The sequence below is a fragment of the Gavia stellata genome, chromosome 10 (assembly GCF_030936135.1).
Source record: "Gavia stellata isolate bGavSte3 chromosome 10, bGavSte3.hap2, whole genome shotgun sequence".
Taxonomy (NCBI): Eukaryota; Metazoa; Chordata; class Aves; order Gaviiformes; family Gaviidae; genus Gavia; species Gavia stellata.
In genome coordinates, this window is record NC_082603.1 from 20,118,917 (window position 1) to 20,132,083 (window position 13,167).

The window sequence follows — 13,167 nt, forward strand, 5'->3', positions numbered from 1 at the left end:
ACAGGAATTCCTACTAAATGATTATTAGTAGACAGCTGTGAGTGTTTCAACAGTATAAGCTGATTTGATTATGACATACCATTTCCTACTGTAAGCTGATTCTGATTTCAGCCTCCCCCTCCAAAAAAAAGCACAGCTGAAACAAAGATGCTGATAACAGTCAGCATCTCTTGCTAGTGTTTTGCTTTCAGAAAAAGGAAAACATCTCAAACCGTGATGTACAGCACCAGCTTCTACCACATGTGTCTCATAAATATTGTAACCAGATAATCCACGCATGGAACACGGGCCTTTAAGATGCAGGGAAGAAGAAAAATTTTCTGGGGAGGGGGGAATATGAGTAAGTTATTCAACAAAAACTAGCCACTTAAGTGGAGGAGTAAAGAAAGTGGCATATTCTTTTTAAAACAACAAACAAACAAACAAACCCAAACCACCAGAGGGAAATACATTTTCAGGAAAATATGTGGATGGTTGTTCATATTTTTTTATATTACTGATAGGAGATTCCCATTTTAAGCACAGGGTGAGCTGTTAGGTGCTGTGTGGTGGTCTGCAGAGACAAAGGTTTTGCCTGGCTGCCCCATGCCTTGTGCTGCGGAGAGAGCTGGTCTGGCAGCTCCTGGGGGTGATGCCACTTCAGTTAGTGCTGCTCGTGCAACATGGCTTGAATAGCTGCATTACTGCTGGGTGCAGTGTGCTTTTTAAAATAAAAATATTTATATGGGTAGAAGCCAACTTTTACTTGCATTCTGCATGTGAACATGGCTATGAAGTGGAAAATGTTAACTTTCATTCCCTGTATTTTTTTTGGAAATGACCTCATAACAAAGCCCACTGCTATACAGTTCAGTTTACAGCTAGGTTATAAAGACTGAGTTTATAAACACTGTTGCTTTGTTAAATAGCACAGTGTGATGGTATTTGCTGTGATTTGGGATTTTACAAGGCTATGAGGAGTGCATGCTAAAAAATCTTCTACCTTTCCAACTTTGCTTTTTCAGAGGACAGGCTGCTTTGTTAATTACAGTACTCACTTTCAGAAAGTTTTTTTTTTTTAATCCACCATTTCTTCTTAAAGTATTTCAATTCAATTGTGATCTAGCTGAAATGGGTAGATATTTGTGGCACAGAATGCATTTTTTTAAGGAAAATAAAAGCTGCTGGGAGGCAGGCTTGTTTCCTTCTAAGTTTTCTGTGTCAGTTGTACTGGATACGTTGCTCCTGGATAGCATCCTGCTGTGTCCTTTCCAGGGGGCTGCTGTTAGAAGTCTTAATGTTTTGGGTTTTTTAATTATTCTTACAATCACTGAAACCCCACTCAAACTGAAGTATCAGCCAGCCTCTAAAGCCAGCTTATGAGAATGCAGATGCTTACTTCCTTCTTGTTGTTTGCACCTGTGGAAGGAACTTGGTTTAATGAGGCGCTTGCCTGGTTGTTGCATCCCCTAGACACAGCCTCTCCTCCAGCTTCTGAAACGGTGCAGTACATCTCTGCAGCGGGGAGGGCTCAGTGCGTGGGTATTTTAGCCAGTGTCTCCTGTGGATGTGAATTATAGTTGTCACAGTGGCAGTGAGCGATGTGCTAGGGGGACAGAGTACCCAGAGGCGGGGGCTGGGGTTGGTGTTTCCCTCTTGCGGACGTCTGTCTGGTCTGTGCCTTGGTAGGTGAGAAAATGCTGTGTGCTTTGCTGAGCATGGCACTGGCACCGAGGTGTTTGCTTACCATTTCGTAGCTGAAAATACACTTGTGGTGGGTTGACCCCGGCTGGGTGCCAGGTGCCCACCAAAGCCGCTCTATCACTCCCCTCCTCAGCTGGTCAGGCGAGAGAAAATATCATGAAAAGCTCATGGGTCAAGATAAGGGCAGGGAGAGACCATTCACCAATTATTGTCATGGGCAAAACAGGCTCGACTTAGGGCGCGGGGGGGGGGGGGGGGGGGGGGGGCAGGATTAGTTTATTACCAATCAAATCAGAGTAGGATAATGAGAAATAAAACCAAATCTTAAAAACACCTTCCCCCCACTCCTCCTTTCTTCCTAGGCTGAACTTCACTCCCGATTTTCTCTACCTCCTCCCCATCAGTGGCACAGGGGGTCACAAGTCCTGCCAGCAAACCTGCTCCATCCTGGGCTCCTCTTTCCACGGGTTCACAGGTCCTGCCAGGAGCTTGCTCCAGCATGGGCTTCCCACAGGGTAACAGTCTCCTTTGGGTGCATCCACCTGCTCCAGCGTGGGGTCCTCCACGGGCTCCACTGTTAACCTCCATGGGCTGCGCAGGGGCAGCCTGCCTCACCATGGTCTTCATCACGGGCTGCAGGAGAATCTCTGCTCCGGCGCCTGGACCACCTCTGCCCCGACCTTCCTCAGTGACCTGGGTGTCTGCAGAGTTGTTTCTCACATATTCTCACTCCTCTCTCCGGCTGCAGTTGCACAGTTCCCCCCCCGCCCCTTCTTTACTATGTTATCCAGAGGCACTGCCACCATCGCTGATGGGCTCGGCCTTGGCCAGCGGCGGGTCCATCTTGGAGCCAGCTGGCATTGGCTCTGTCACACATAGGGGAAGCTCCTAGCAGCTTGTCACAGGAGCCACCTCCGTAGCCCCCCTGCAACCAAAACCTTGCCGTGCAAACCCAATGCAACACTGAACTGAAAAATGAATTGCCAGTCATATATAAAGGAGGAGGTGTCATCAGGCTGTGAGGACTTTTGTGTTTGCAGTAGCTCCTTTCCTTGGGCAGGAGGTGGACTGCTAAGATCCCTTTCTTTGTCTCTCCCTCGCCCCAATCAGGAGGGCAACCCCAGTCAGAGCTGCTCCTGGGGTACCTGCATGCACCCCTCTTCTCTGGATGCAGTGCACCTTCCTCCTCTGGTTTCAGTCCTTAGTTGGCCATGAGCTGCCTTGCGTGGGCTTGGAGAAGCTGTCAGAACTGTGAGGACAGGGTTGCTGCTGCCCCGACCTCGTGGGGACATTGCAGAGATATCTCCTGCTTTGGAGCTGACCCTTTGGGGAGCCCTCACGTACCCGTGGTTCACTGTGCCCTTTTGCTGTCGTTCTCCCATCCCTTGCTCCCTAGTGCGAGGTTTGTCGCTGACACGGAGGATTTTCTCATGGGACGGGTGAAGCTGATGTGCCTTAGCACTACAAAAAATGCGGGAAAGTGAATCTGCAGCTTGTTAAAGGCAACTGTTCTTGTGTCTCTTGTGAAGGTGTCCTAAAGGATTACCTGCGAGAGCTACCCTCTCCCCTGATAACCAAGCAGCTTTACGAAGCAGTGTTGGATGCCATGGTGAAAAATCCCTTGAAAATGACAGCAAGTGGTTGTGAAAATGACCTGAGTGACTCTGAGCGCACAGCAGCCCTTCTGGATTGCCTGCCAGATGTTGAGAGGGTGAGTGCTGTTAGCAGGTTCAAGTAAGTTGCATACTTCAGAAAATAAAGGGAACATTTTCATACTGGATATAAAATGTGTCCAAGTGTGTACACCTGCTTCCTGATGTAATGGTCCACTTGGATTTTTGATGCTCTACGTCTTTGAAAATACTTCCATGCCGTCATTAATTGGAGGGTCTGCATTGCTGGATTTATTCTAATTTGCATTTTATATTGTCTCTATAAAACTGAAGAGCTGTGATCACTTTTACATTGTTAGATGGGAGATTATTCCCGTGTGGTGTCCTGCTCCATTTCTGTGGAGCTCCCTGTTCTGTATGGCATAATTACATGGGCAAAATGCTTTCATTTTCCTAAGCAGATGCAATAAAGCCTTAGCTTCCCATGCTCTGCAGCGTGTAATAGTGCTGTGCGCCATTACCTGCCAAATTCACCTCTGTAAAAAAGCACAGTTAGCCCGTGGGAGAGGGTGAGCAAGTAGCCTGCACAGTACCTGGAAGTTACCTGGGAGCTTGTTCTGATGCTGGGTCATATTGAGGGTTTCTTTATTTTCTTAATGTACCTGGATCATCTGTACTGCTTCTGCAGCTTCTCTCCCCTCCCTGATGTCCCCTTTCCACTGTAAGAAAACTCATCCATGTGAAACTGAGATCAGGTAAGAAAGAAATAAGCTGAATTTTACTGGAAGGTCTGTCTTAACTAGCCTGCTCTGTGATAGTCTAATACAGCTTTTCTAATTCAGCACTCAGATGTTCCATTGATGGGTGTTGGTAGAAAAACCATAGCTGTCAGCCTTGTTCTTAGCCCTCTAGAACAGCGATGTTAGGATGTCAACACCACCTTCGTCTAGCGTTTTGTTTCCTGAGCAGTATTTTGTTCTTCTAGGCTACCTTGAAGATGCTGTTGGATCACCTGAAACTGGTGGCTTCTTACCACGAAGTAAATAAGATGACGTGCCAGAATTTAGCCGTATGTTTTGGGCCCGTGTTACTGAGCCAGAGGCAGGAGGCCACCAACCATAACAACAGAGTCTTCACAGACTCGGAAGAGCTTGCTAGTGCCTTGGACTTCAAAAAACACATAGAGGTTCTTCACTATTTACTCCAGCTGTGGCCAGGTACTGTTTCATGCATCTGATTAAAGGAAAACATCAAACCATTGCTGTATATTTTTACTGTGTGACAGTATATGTTAATTCACAGGATGACTGAGCAGCATCAGAATTCTTAAAACATGAGGTACTGCGGCATCACCTATTAATCTAAAGAAATCATGAGAATTTTATAATCTATTCTTTGTATTCAGTCACTTTGTTTAATGGGAAATTTGTTGTTTTAATTGCTTTCGTACCAGATGGCAGAGTTTGAGTATAATGTGAGAAGTGGTGAAGAGTGCTTTCTGTGAGTAAAGACACTAGAAAAAACAAACCCAGTGACAGTAAGGTTTCCGCATCTGAATTAGGGGGTTTGGGGGTGTTTTGTTTTTTGGGGTTTGTTTTGTTTTGGTTTTTTTCTTCTGCTCTCCTGCTTTGACCATTCAGGATTATCTGTGTATGAAATTATTAGCTGCTTGGTCTCTGAGATACCCAAAAGGTTACTTTATTTCTGCTCTTGTAATCTGGCAGAGTTGAGAACATCCTCACAGTAAGAGCTGTGCAACTTCTAGTTGTTTTTGCAGAGCTTTGTGTAAGGAGAAATGTTTTTAAAACAAAACACAACAAAAAACCTCCAAACAACAAAAGCCAAACCAAAACACCCTAAGTATGTTTTAGCTCCCACTTCCAAACTTAAGAGGTCATATGCTTTCGCACAATATGGGGTCAGTTCTGAATAAGAAGGGAGGTGGAATTCCACTCTTTGTAATAAACTACCGAAGTAGACGTGAGCGTAACTATTTCTGCTAAGATCTGCCTTTCAAATCGGAAATGATTGCACAGTGTTCACGTTTCCCCTGGTATTCAGAGAGGCATAAGCCAGTGGAAACAGTCAGGATGACATCTGGAGCCCTGGGTTTCTTCAGCCTGTGGTGAATTCCTGTGCCTTGCTGCTGCTGAACTGCAGCCTTCTCTTGTGCAAGCACTGCCTGAAGTCAGGAGCGGATGAAGGTATTGCAGCTTTTCAGTTAAACAGGGAGAGTTTGAGGGCAATACTGTGAAATAACTTGACATTGGATCTGATGGGTTTAGTTTTGTTTTCAGATAGTCTTTGGCCAAGCAGCTGTTGGAAGGTACCTAACCATGCAGGAGATGGGTCCATTGTGCTGTGCTGTAGTAACTTCCTTTTTCACAGTGGTCTGGTTAACGGTGTGGACAACTGATCTGTTTAGTAACCGGAATAATTTAACACCTGCTTCTTGAATTTGAGCAGTGTAAACCCTTTAATTCTTGAGGCTAAGAGAAGATTCAGCTCATGTAAACAGCTTCTCAATTGTTCCCTTTTAGAACACAATAATTGCTCTTGGGAACCTGCTGAATTTCTGCACCAACTGAAACATGAAATGGAATTACAGTTAATCTAAATGAATAATATGTCTGGGTTTGTTTTAAAATTTATCTTACTTTTTCTTGAAGAGGAGGAGGTCTGCTTTTTATGGGAGACTTGGGGTTGCCTGAGAAATGTGGAGGGTCACAAAGGGCCTGACTTGGCAATACCAAACTACGGATGCTGTGGCTGCATTTCAGACAGCCAGGTGGACTCTGCTGCTCTGTGTTCAGGATACAAAATATTCCCTAACTCATTTAAAGAGTGTTTGGGAAAAGGCCTTTTTTTTTTTGTGTCATATCCCCCCATTGCAAACGTTATAAAGAGAAATTGCCATTCCTAGCTAGGTGGTTCTTGAAGCATTTTATTCTGGAGGGCTGACTTGTAAGCATGGGTCAGCAAAGACCTATGTCTGGCAGATTCTATACAATGATTAAAAAAACCAAAGTGTCTGGATTTGTGGTCTATTCCTAGACATGAGATATAAATGAATGTGCGCTAGCAGACAAAGTGCAGATAGGCTTGTGAACGTGTAGTCTTTGTCTTAGTAGTTCATAATCAAACTAGGTCAGATGTATGATATTGCTGTTAATTAAAGGGTTTTTATAATTACAAAAAAAGTATAGGAATCTACACTGTATTGTTACTGTGCAGGTCATCTTAAACAGTGTCTGCTCTACTTAGCCAGTAATATTTGTTAAGTTTTTATCTAGAGATTTATTTTAAACTCGTAAGCTGGGTTTTTATGGGGGTCTTTTTTGTTTTGTTTTTTATTTTAATTATGAGAGAGAGGATTTTTGGGAAAGGTTTAATCCTTTCTTGGATAAAACTATGAAGTATTAGGACAAGTGAAGCAAATGAAAAAGCAGGGAGTTGACTGTAAACTCGCTTGACCAGCACAGCATAATTGCCAGGTTTGTGAATAGCCCACTGAGGTCTTTCAAGTGCTTGAACGTTTCTTGTGGTATATCAGATATTGATTGGTATAAAGAATATTCTGGGTGTGACAGTGATTTCGGCCATCGTGGGCTACTTCTTTATTCCCCTTACAACAGTTTCCACCTGGGGAGTATCTTTAGGCTCCTTCCTTCTGCCACAAACCTTGTTGGCAAGAGCTGCTGTGTGGGCTGCAGCGGCAGTAGCAGTCAGCGAGCCCCTGCGCCTGCTTTTATCTCTTAGCAATGGGAAAGATGAGTTTGGAAAAAAGTCAATGTAGACAACTAATGTACTGAAGGGGAAAAAAACCCCAACAAGTGTAGTCTCAATTGTGTTGTCTGATTCCTCCTTGCCCCACCCACCCCCCCCCCCAGTCTGATTTATAGTAGTTTGCTTGCATTAGACATTGCCAGCCACTCTGCCCTGATTTTCAGCTGAGCCCTGGAGTCACCTCCAGTGACAGCTGACCCTGTGGCTCTAACAAGTACATGCTGACCACACTCTGGGTCAACGCTGCCGGGAAGCTGCCGCTGTTGGCTCTGCTCACTGCAGCCTCACGGAAACCTTCTCTGCCTGAAAATAAGAGCAAGAGGAAAGTTGGTTTGACATATGGTGCAGCTTCATGATGGGCTTGAGATGATTGAGGACACTTCTGCTCCCTTGTCGGCTGCAGCTGGGCAGCATCAAAGCTGCTGACCACCAAAAATGAAAAGAAGTTTTCAGTCAGGTCAGTGAGCCAGCGCAGGAAAGATGGGAAATGTGGGTGGAGGAAGAGGGAGACCAAGAGCTCTTTGGGCAGCAAATGCTGCACAGGAGCTAATCATGAAACCCTGCGGATGGTTTATGGCATGGCTGCGGTGGTAAACAAAAGCAGGTAGACATAGCTCTGCCCATAGGAGTGTGTGTTGCTGTCGAGGGGGCAGGAGTAAGGTAAGTAGTAGAGTTCTTCACCTGAAAGAGCAAGCTGAACGCTATCCCTCAGCTTGCAAGAACTGTGCAGGACGTTTTGCTAAAACGGAGGTAAAATACGAATGCAGAGATGCGAACAGGGGAATGCTGTACAGTGTAAACAGAACAGTTGGAGCCGAAGGAAGGATCGCAGTCTGGTCCCTTACATTTAATCTCCTGTACATTGAGACAGCTTGATAATCAACATGTTGTGCAATACTTCAATTTCCTTATTTTTCCAACTGAAAACAAATAGTCTTTGTTCGGTTAGACCACGTAATACTGGCAAGTTATTGTTAACCCATGGCCCTTCGTCTTAATGGAGCATAGCCTAAACAGAAGGGCTTTTGTTATAGTAAGGTGGGGGGAAAAAAGCAGTGATAGTTATTGCATGTTACTGTGCAAGACATAAAGTAAGACTAAAATCCCCTGGAGAGACCTGCAATGTGGACCCAGAAAGAGAAGCATTGGGCCCGTCTCAGGACTGAGCCTTTGTGCTTGCGTGTGAGGAGTCTACGAGGAGTGGGAGATTGTGAACTGCACAGGTTTGTGTGTGCCGTGTTTGCAAAGCTGAAAGGGAATAGAAGGTCTCTGCCTCTAATTATGAGAGGTAATCGTCTGTTTAAAACCAAAAGAAGTTTGCAGCTCAGATGCTGAATAGGTACAGGTCAGTAAAAATATTTGTGCTGTTTACCGTAGGAAGCCTGTAACAGTGGAGGAGACTGTTAGTAACTTATGCTGTATAATCGTGAGCTCAGGTAACATTGCCATCAAACCTGTTTGAGTGTATGTCTGACGTGGGGTTGTGGCTGCGTAGAAAAATTAGTGCAAATGAGCTTCTTTTAATAGCGCAGAATATTTAGGGCAAAAGAGAAGCGCGAGAGTTCAACTCTTGGTGCGTCTTCAGCTTCTCTAGGTGTTTCTCTGCGGTGGTATTTTTGTTGTGTTTTAACCTCTCTTGCTGTGCCTGCTTTCTGTTACTCCTTTTAGCCTGGACGAAGCGTGTGAGCTGAGCTGTTTGCTTTTCTTTGACCCAGAGCCGGATGGTGATTAACTCACACAGTGAATTTAATCAGTGCTCTGGGAGTTTCTACTTTTAGACAGGCTTCTCTGTTGCAATTTGAATCCGGCATGAATCTTCAAAACTGAGCTTTTACAGTAGTTTTTCTAATTATTTTATATCCAACAGTGGCAGAAAATGTAGTAGTGGAATGTGTTGGCTGTAAGCTTGCATGTATTCATGCATGCTTTTAGTGTGTGACGTCGAGGGAGGAGAGTGGGCATCTGTCATGGACTTTTCTTGTTGCAGTATGGATTCAGCCCTGACTCTGGTTTATCTTCTCCTCTCTTCTAGTACATCCCTTGCCTGCCAAAGAACAAGTGCATCTGAATGCATTTCCCGAGCACTCATCCTCCCTGAATTACCTGAGACCCAAGAGGCAGAGACCTCAGATGCTGAATCTGAGCAGTACGGAGATGTCTGGGGTACTCAGACCAAGGCCAGCAGGTCTAGACAGCCCGTCGAGCAACCGCTATGCTGGAGACTGGAGTAGTTGTGGGGAGAACTACTTCTTAAACCCAAAAGACTGCCTGAGCGAAGCAGACTACGATGACGTCCCTTCAGAAGATACGGAGAGTGGCGATGACAGCAGCAAAGCCGAGGAGTCGGATGCCCTGGTAGGACACCTGCAGCCCATCCCCAGAGAGCACAAGTTTCAGAGCTATTTGACAATGCAAGCAATAGACTCTGCAGTGGATCACAGAGCAAACCTCAAAGACCTGCAGGAAAGTATTGATACTCTGATAGGAAACCTGGAAAGGGAACTCAACAAAAACAAGCTAAATATGAGTTATTAAATCCTGTCCTGTGTGACTCCTCCTCCTAGTGCCTCCGTGCTCCTCACCAGGCTTCCCACAGCCGTGTGAGGAGTGATGGTGCCCTTGAACACCTTGTGGTAAGGCCACGGCCCACCTTGTGTTAACAAATTTTAAGCCATTCTGTTACGTTTCTGCCTTTTTGCTAGAAGATGATGTTGGCCTGATTCTGGTGTTGGAGACAAGCTTAGAGACTGTGAGGTGATTCCACATAGTGGCATTTCTCCCTAAAAATACTATGCACTTAGGCGGTCTGGGCAATACCTGGCAGAAGATAAAGCAACAGCCCTGCTCTTGGTGGCAGCAGAACTCATTCCTGAAACCCTAGCTCTGGTACAGATGTTGCTCTCGGAAGAGGATGAACGCTGCTTGGCCCGAGTTTTGCAGCATAGACTTCAGATAGACTCATTTTACTATATATGCAATGGCTGCTATGAAAAATGCTTTTTATATATATAATATTTATATATAAAGTTTTAATTGTACAAATATTAATGTGTTCCTGTATTAACACTTTTCAGTAATTATTTAAACAAGCAAAAACTAAATATTTTTCTAACCTCGTTTGTATATATCTATGTATAAATGTGCATGTGTCTGTAGCCACCTTTGGAAAGGAGAGGTCTCTCAGAATTATGAAACGTTCCCGTTTCTAGGAAGATGTGTTCAGTGATGCCAGGATGAAATTACCCTTTGGGTAACACAGTGTTTGATCTATGCACAGAAACATGGCTGGAGGGAAGGCAGGGTGAATGATTAATATAAATGACCTTGTGTGTTGCAGGGGCATTGGTTCGCAGGTGTTGACTATTAACTCTCTGCTCACACACCCACCACCCTTTCTCTATTTTTTTTTTCTTTTTTTTAAATTTGTTTTTTCCTCCATGTTTTTTTCATATATAAAGAAGGTCTGGAAGGTATTTACTTCTCAAAAAATACTTCCGGTTTGGTTTTGTAACCTGTTACTTTATTCTTGACATTTCAATACTTCTTTTTTTCTCCAAAGTTTCATGTATTTTTGTTGGGGTACCTTTGTCTGGCCGCTGGTAGGTAGATGTGTTTGAGCCCTCTCTGAAGGGCTGTGGCTCTGGAGATGCACGACTCAAGTTCTGCACAGTACTTTTTTCTCTGAGTGTTTTTTTTTTTTTTTTTAAATTAATCTCCCAGAAATGGAAACCTGAGTTGTTATATGAGGTTGAATGGGTTGAGTGATGTTACTCCTGGGGAGTTTGGGTGGGATTACAGTTCATGGTGATCTTATTAGAGTCAGCTATCACCATGTTCTCAGATCATCTTTTATCTTTAGTCATTTATGGTGAGCAATTAAACATTTCATGTTAAGGAAACACATTCTTGGTTTAATTAAAAATAGTTACCAAATCGCATACAGATGTTTTGATAGTCCCTCTAACCAAAAGGAGATACAGAGTCATTCCTTGTCCTTTACAGGTCACCCCCTGTGAGGAAGGGGGGATTTGGGTGGGTGGGGGCGAGGGGCTTATGTGTTTTGAGAGGTCAGACACTGAGTCACTGTCAGCTGGGAGGGTAGAACTTGATTCTCTTCATCTTTTTGGTACAATGTTGGCATCCTGGCATCCTGCCATGGCTTGCCATTCACCCTGTGGGTAAGTGCTTTTCTGCTAACCTGTACTTCCTTATATTGCTTAATTGAAGAGTTATTTATTTACAGTAGCAAGGAATTAAGAATTGCTGTGGCAAACTTCACCCCTCTTTTCTAAGGAGTTATTTTAGCATGCTTTCAAATGGTTTATTCAATCTCATTAATTTATTTTTATAAGTGTTAAAAGATGCAAACCAATTATTGCAATATAATGATAATGTATGAAAATGTAAATTTAACCTGAAGCATTTATCAATAAATCGATGTATTTTTTTAAACTTTTATACCTACAGAATGTGCATACTTTTTAAACTATAAATTTAAATTCTAAATAAAATTTGAATTAAGAACAAAATTTGACTAAGCCTAGTTAGTGATTAAACCTGTCTAAGCTGATACCATCCGTTTGCGCTGGCTGCACATGTGAATTAATTCCATAGAGACATTTAGCTTTTCAGAATACGTTTTGTTCTGTTGTCATTTCTAGATTGACCCAACATTTCAGTTACATGATTAAAAAGAAAACCAAACCACTACTCAATTTAAATCCAAAGGAAGAATACTTTAAGGAAGTTGTCAAACCAGTGTTGTGGCAGCATTTCTTCTTCTGTTGCAGGATGCTGATGCTTTTGAACGTAGCCTGGCTTCTGCACTGGGTGTGTAGATGTATTAGTACTCGTTGGAAGATGTTTGCTTTTAAAGTTATTTGATAAATGATATATTAAGTTTTCATTGTCTATAACAATCTAGGTGATGCAAGTGAGCACCTTTTAAATAAGTGTAGGTGTTCTCTACAGGAGGGTTCTGTAACTTAGTGCAGCAATACGCCGCTCTGTCAACTTTAATGTTACAACAGGGAAAATCAATGACTTGATAAATTGTATTAATTTTAATCTAATTAGTTAATTAAAATATAGTAATGTATTGGTATTGTTCAAATGAAACATTTGCTGTTAATCTAGTTGTAACAACTTGTAGAACACATTTTGTATCTTAGAAATCCTCTTTTAATGAGGCATTTCCCAAGTGGTATTTTTGTTATATGTTGTTCCTTATATATATTGTTGTAGATATTATTATATTTCATCTAATTATTTATATAATCTGGTCAAGCTGCATCCTTCTTATGATTGTTACAGATTCTTAAGGAACAGGATTAATGTGGGAATTACCCTAATCTAGAAACACTAAATGGGGAGATTAAAACAACATGCTTCTACCAAAGTAGTAATGAACATTTTTTTTTAATACAAAAGAGCAGCCTCGGGCTGTGTGTGGTTTGCAGGGTAGAGCTCCTGTCGGACCCTGTGGGCACAGCCAGGAACTTCTCTTACTATACTAACCTTTGTTGTTGTCTGCTTGGTGTAACTCAGTTTGGTATCGGGAGCAGCTTCTGTTCTGCAGGGGCTCTTAGCACTGCTAGAAGACGTTAAAAGCAGAGGGCAGAGCCTGCAGCTGAGTTCAGAGAGTGGATGTCCTTGGAGTCTATGGACTTCTTCAGGTGTGACCTCTGCTTCCCAGGTAAAGAAAATGGATGCAGATGTTCTTACAGAAACAATTCCAAGAGTCGCACCAAAATTGCATACAAATTGTTACCCCCAAGTATGGGCCAGTGATGGCAATCAAGAATCGTAGTTTGTAGTCCCCGTGGAAAAGCAGAAATGCATCTGTAGGTCTGTGCAACTCTTTGTTGCCAAGTGTTAAGGATATGATACATTCAGGTGATTTCAGGAATGGGCTAGGCCCATTTGTAGAGTCTTAATCCATTGCTGTTTGTTTAAACAGGATTGTCCAAATGCTGCTTGGGCTGAATGGCTGATCCAGCTGACGCCAAAACGCTTGTCCCCAATTTTCAGCTTCCCAAAGCAACTTATTACAGGAGCGTGCAAGAGATAGGTAGGGATGGTGAGG

The 13,167-nt window shown here is 43.3% G+C and overlaps 1 protein-coding gene across 1 annotated transcript in view; it reads left to right on the plus strand.

The window, feature by feature from the left end:
* SYDE2 (synapse defective Rho GTPase homolog 2) overlaps positions 1-10,484 on the plus strand; it is a 31,949-nt gene extending 21,465 nt beyond the window's left edge. The window contains exons 5-7 of the mRNA XM_059821870.1: positions 3,213-3,394; positions 4,282-4,513; positions 9,115-10,484. Coding sequence (XP_059677853.1) covers positions 3,213-3,394; positions 4,282-4,513; positions 9,115-9,617 — 917 coding nt within the window. The 3' untranslated portion in view covers positions 9,618-10,484. The remainder of the gene's footprint in view (positions 1-3,212; positions 3,395-4,281; positions 4,514-9,114) is intronic.
* The last annotated feature ends 2,683 nt before the right edge of the window (positions 10,485-13,167 follow it).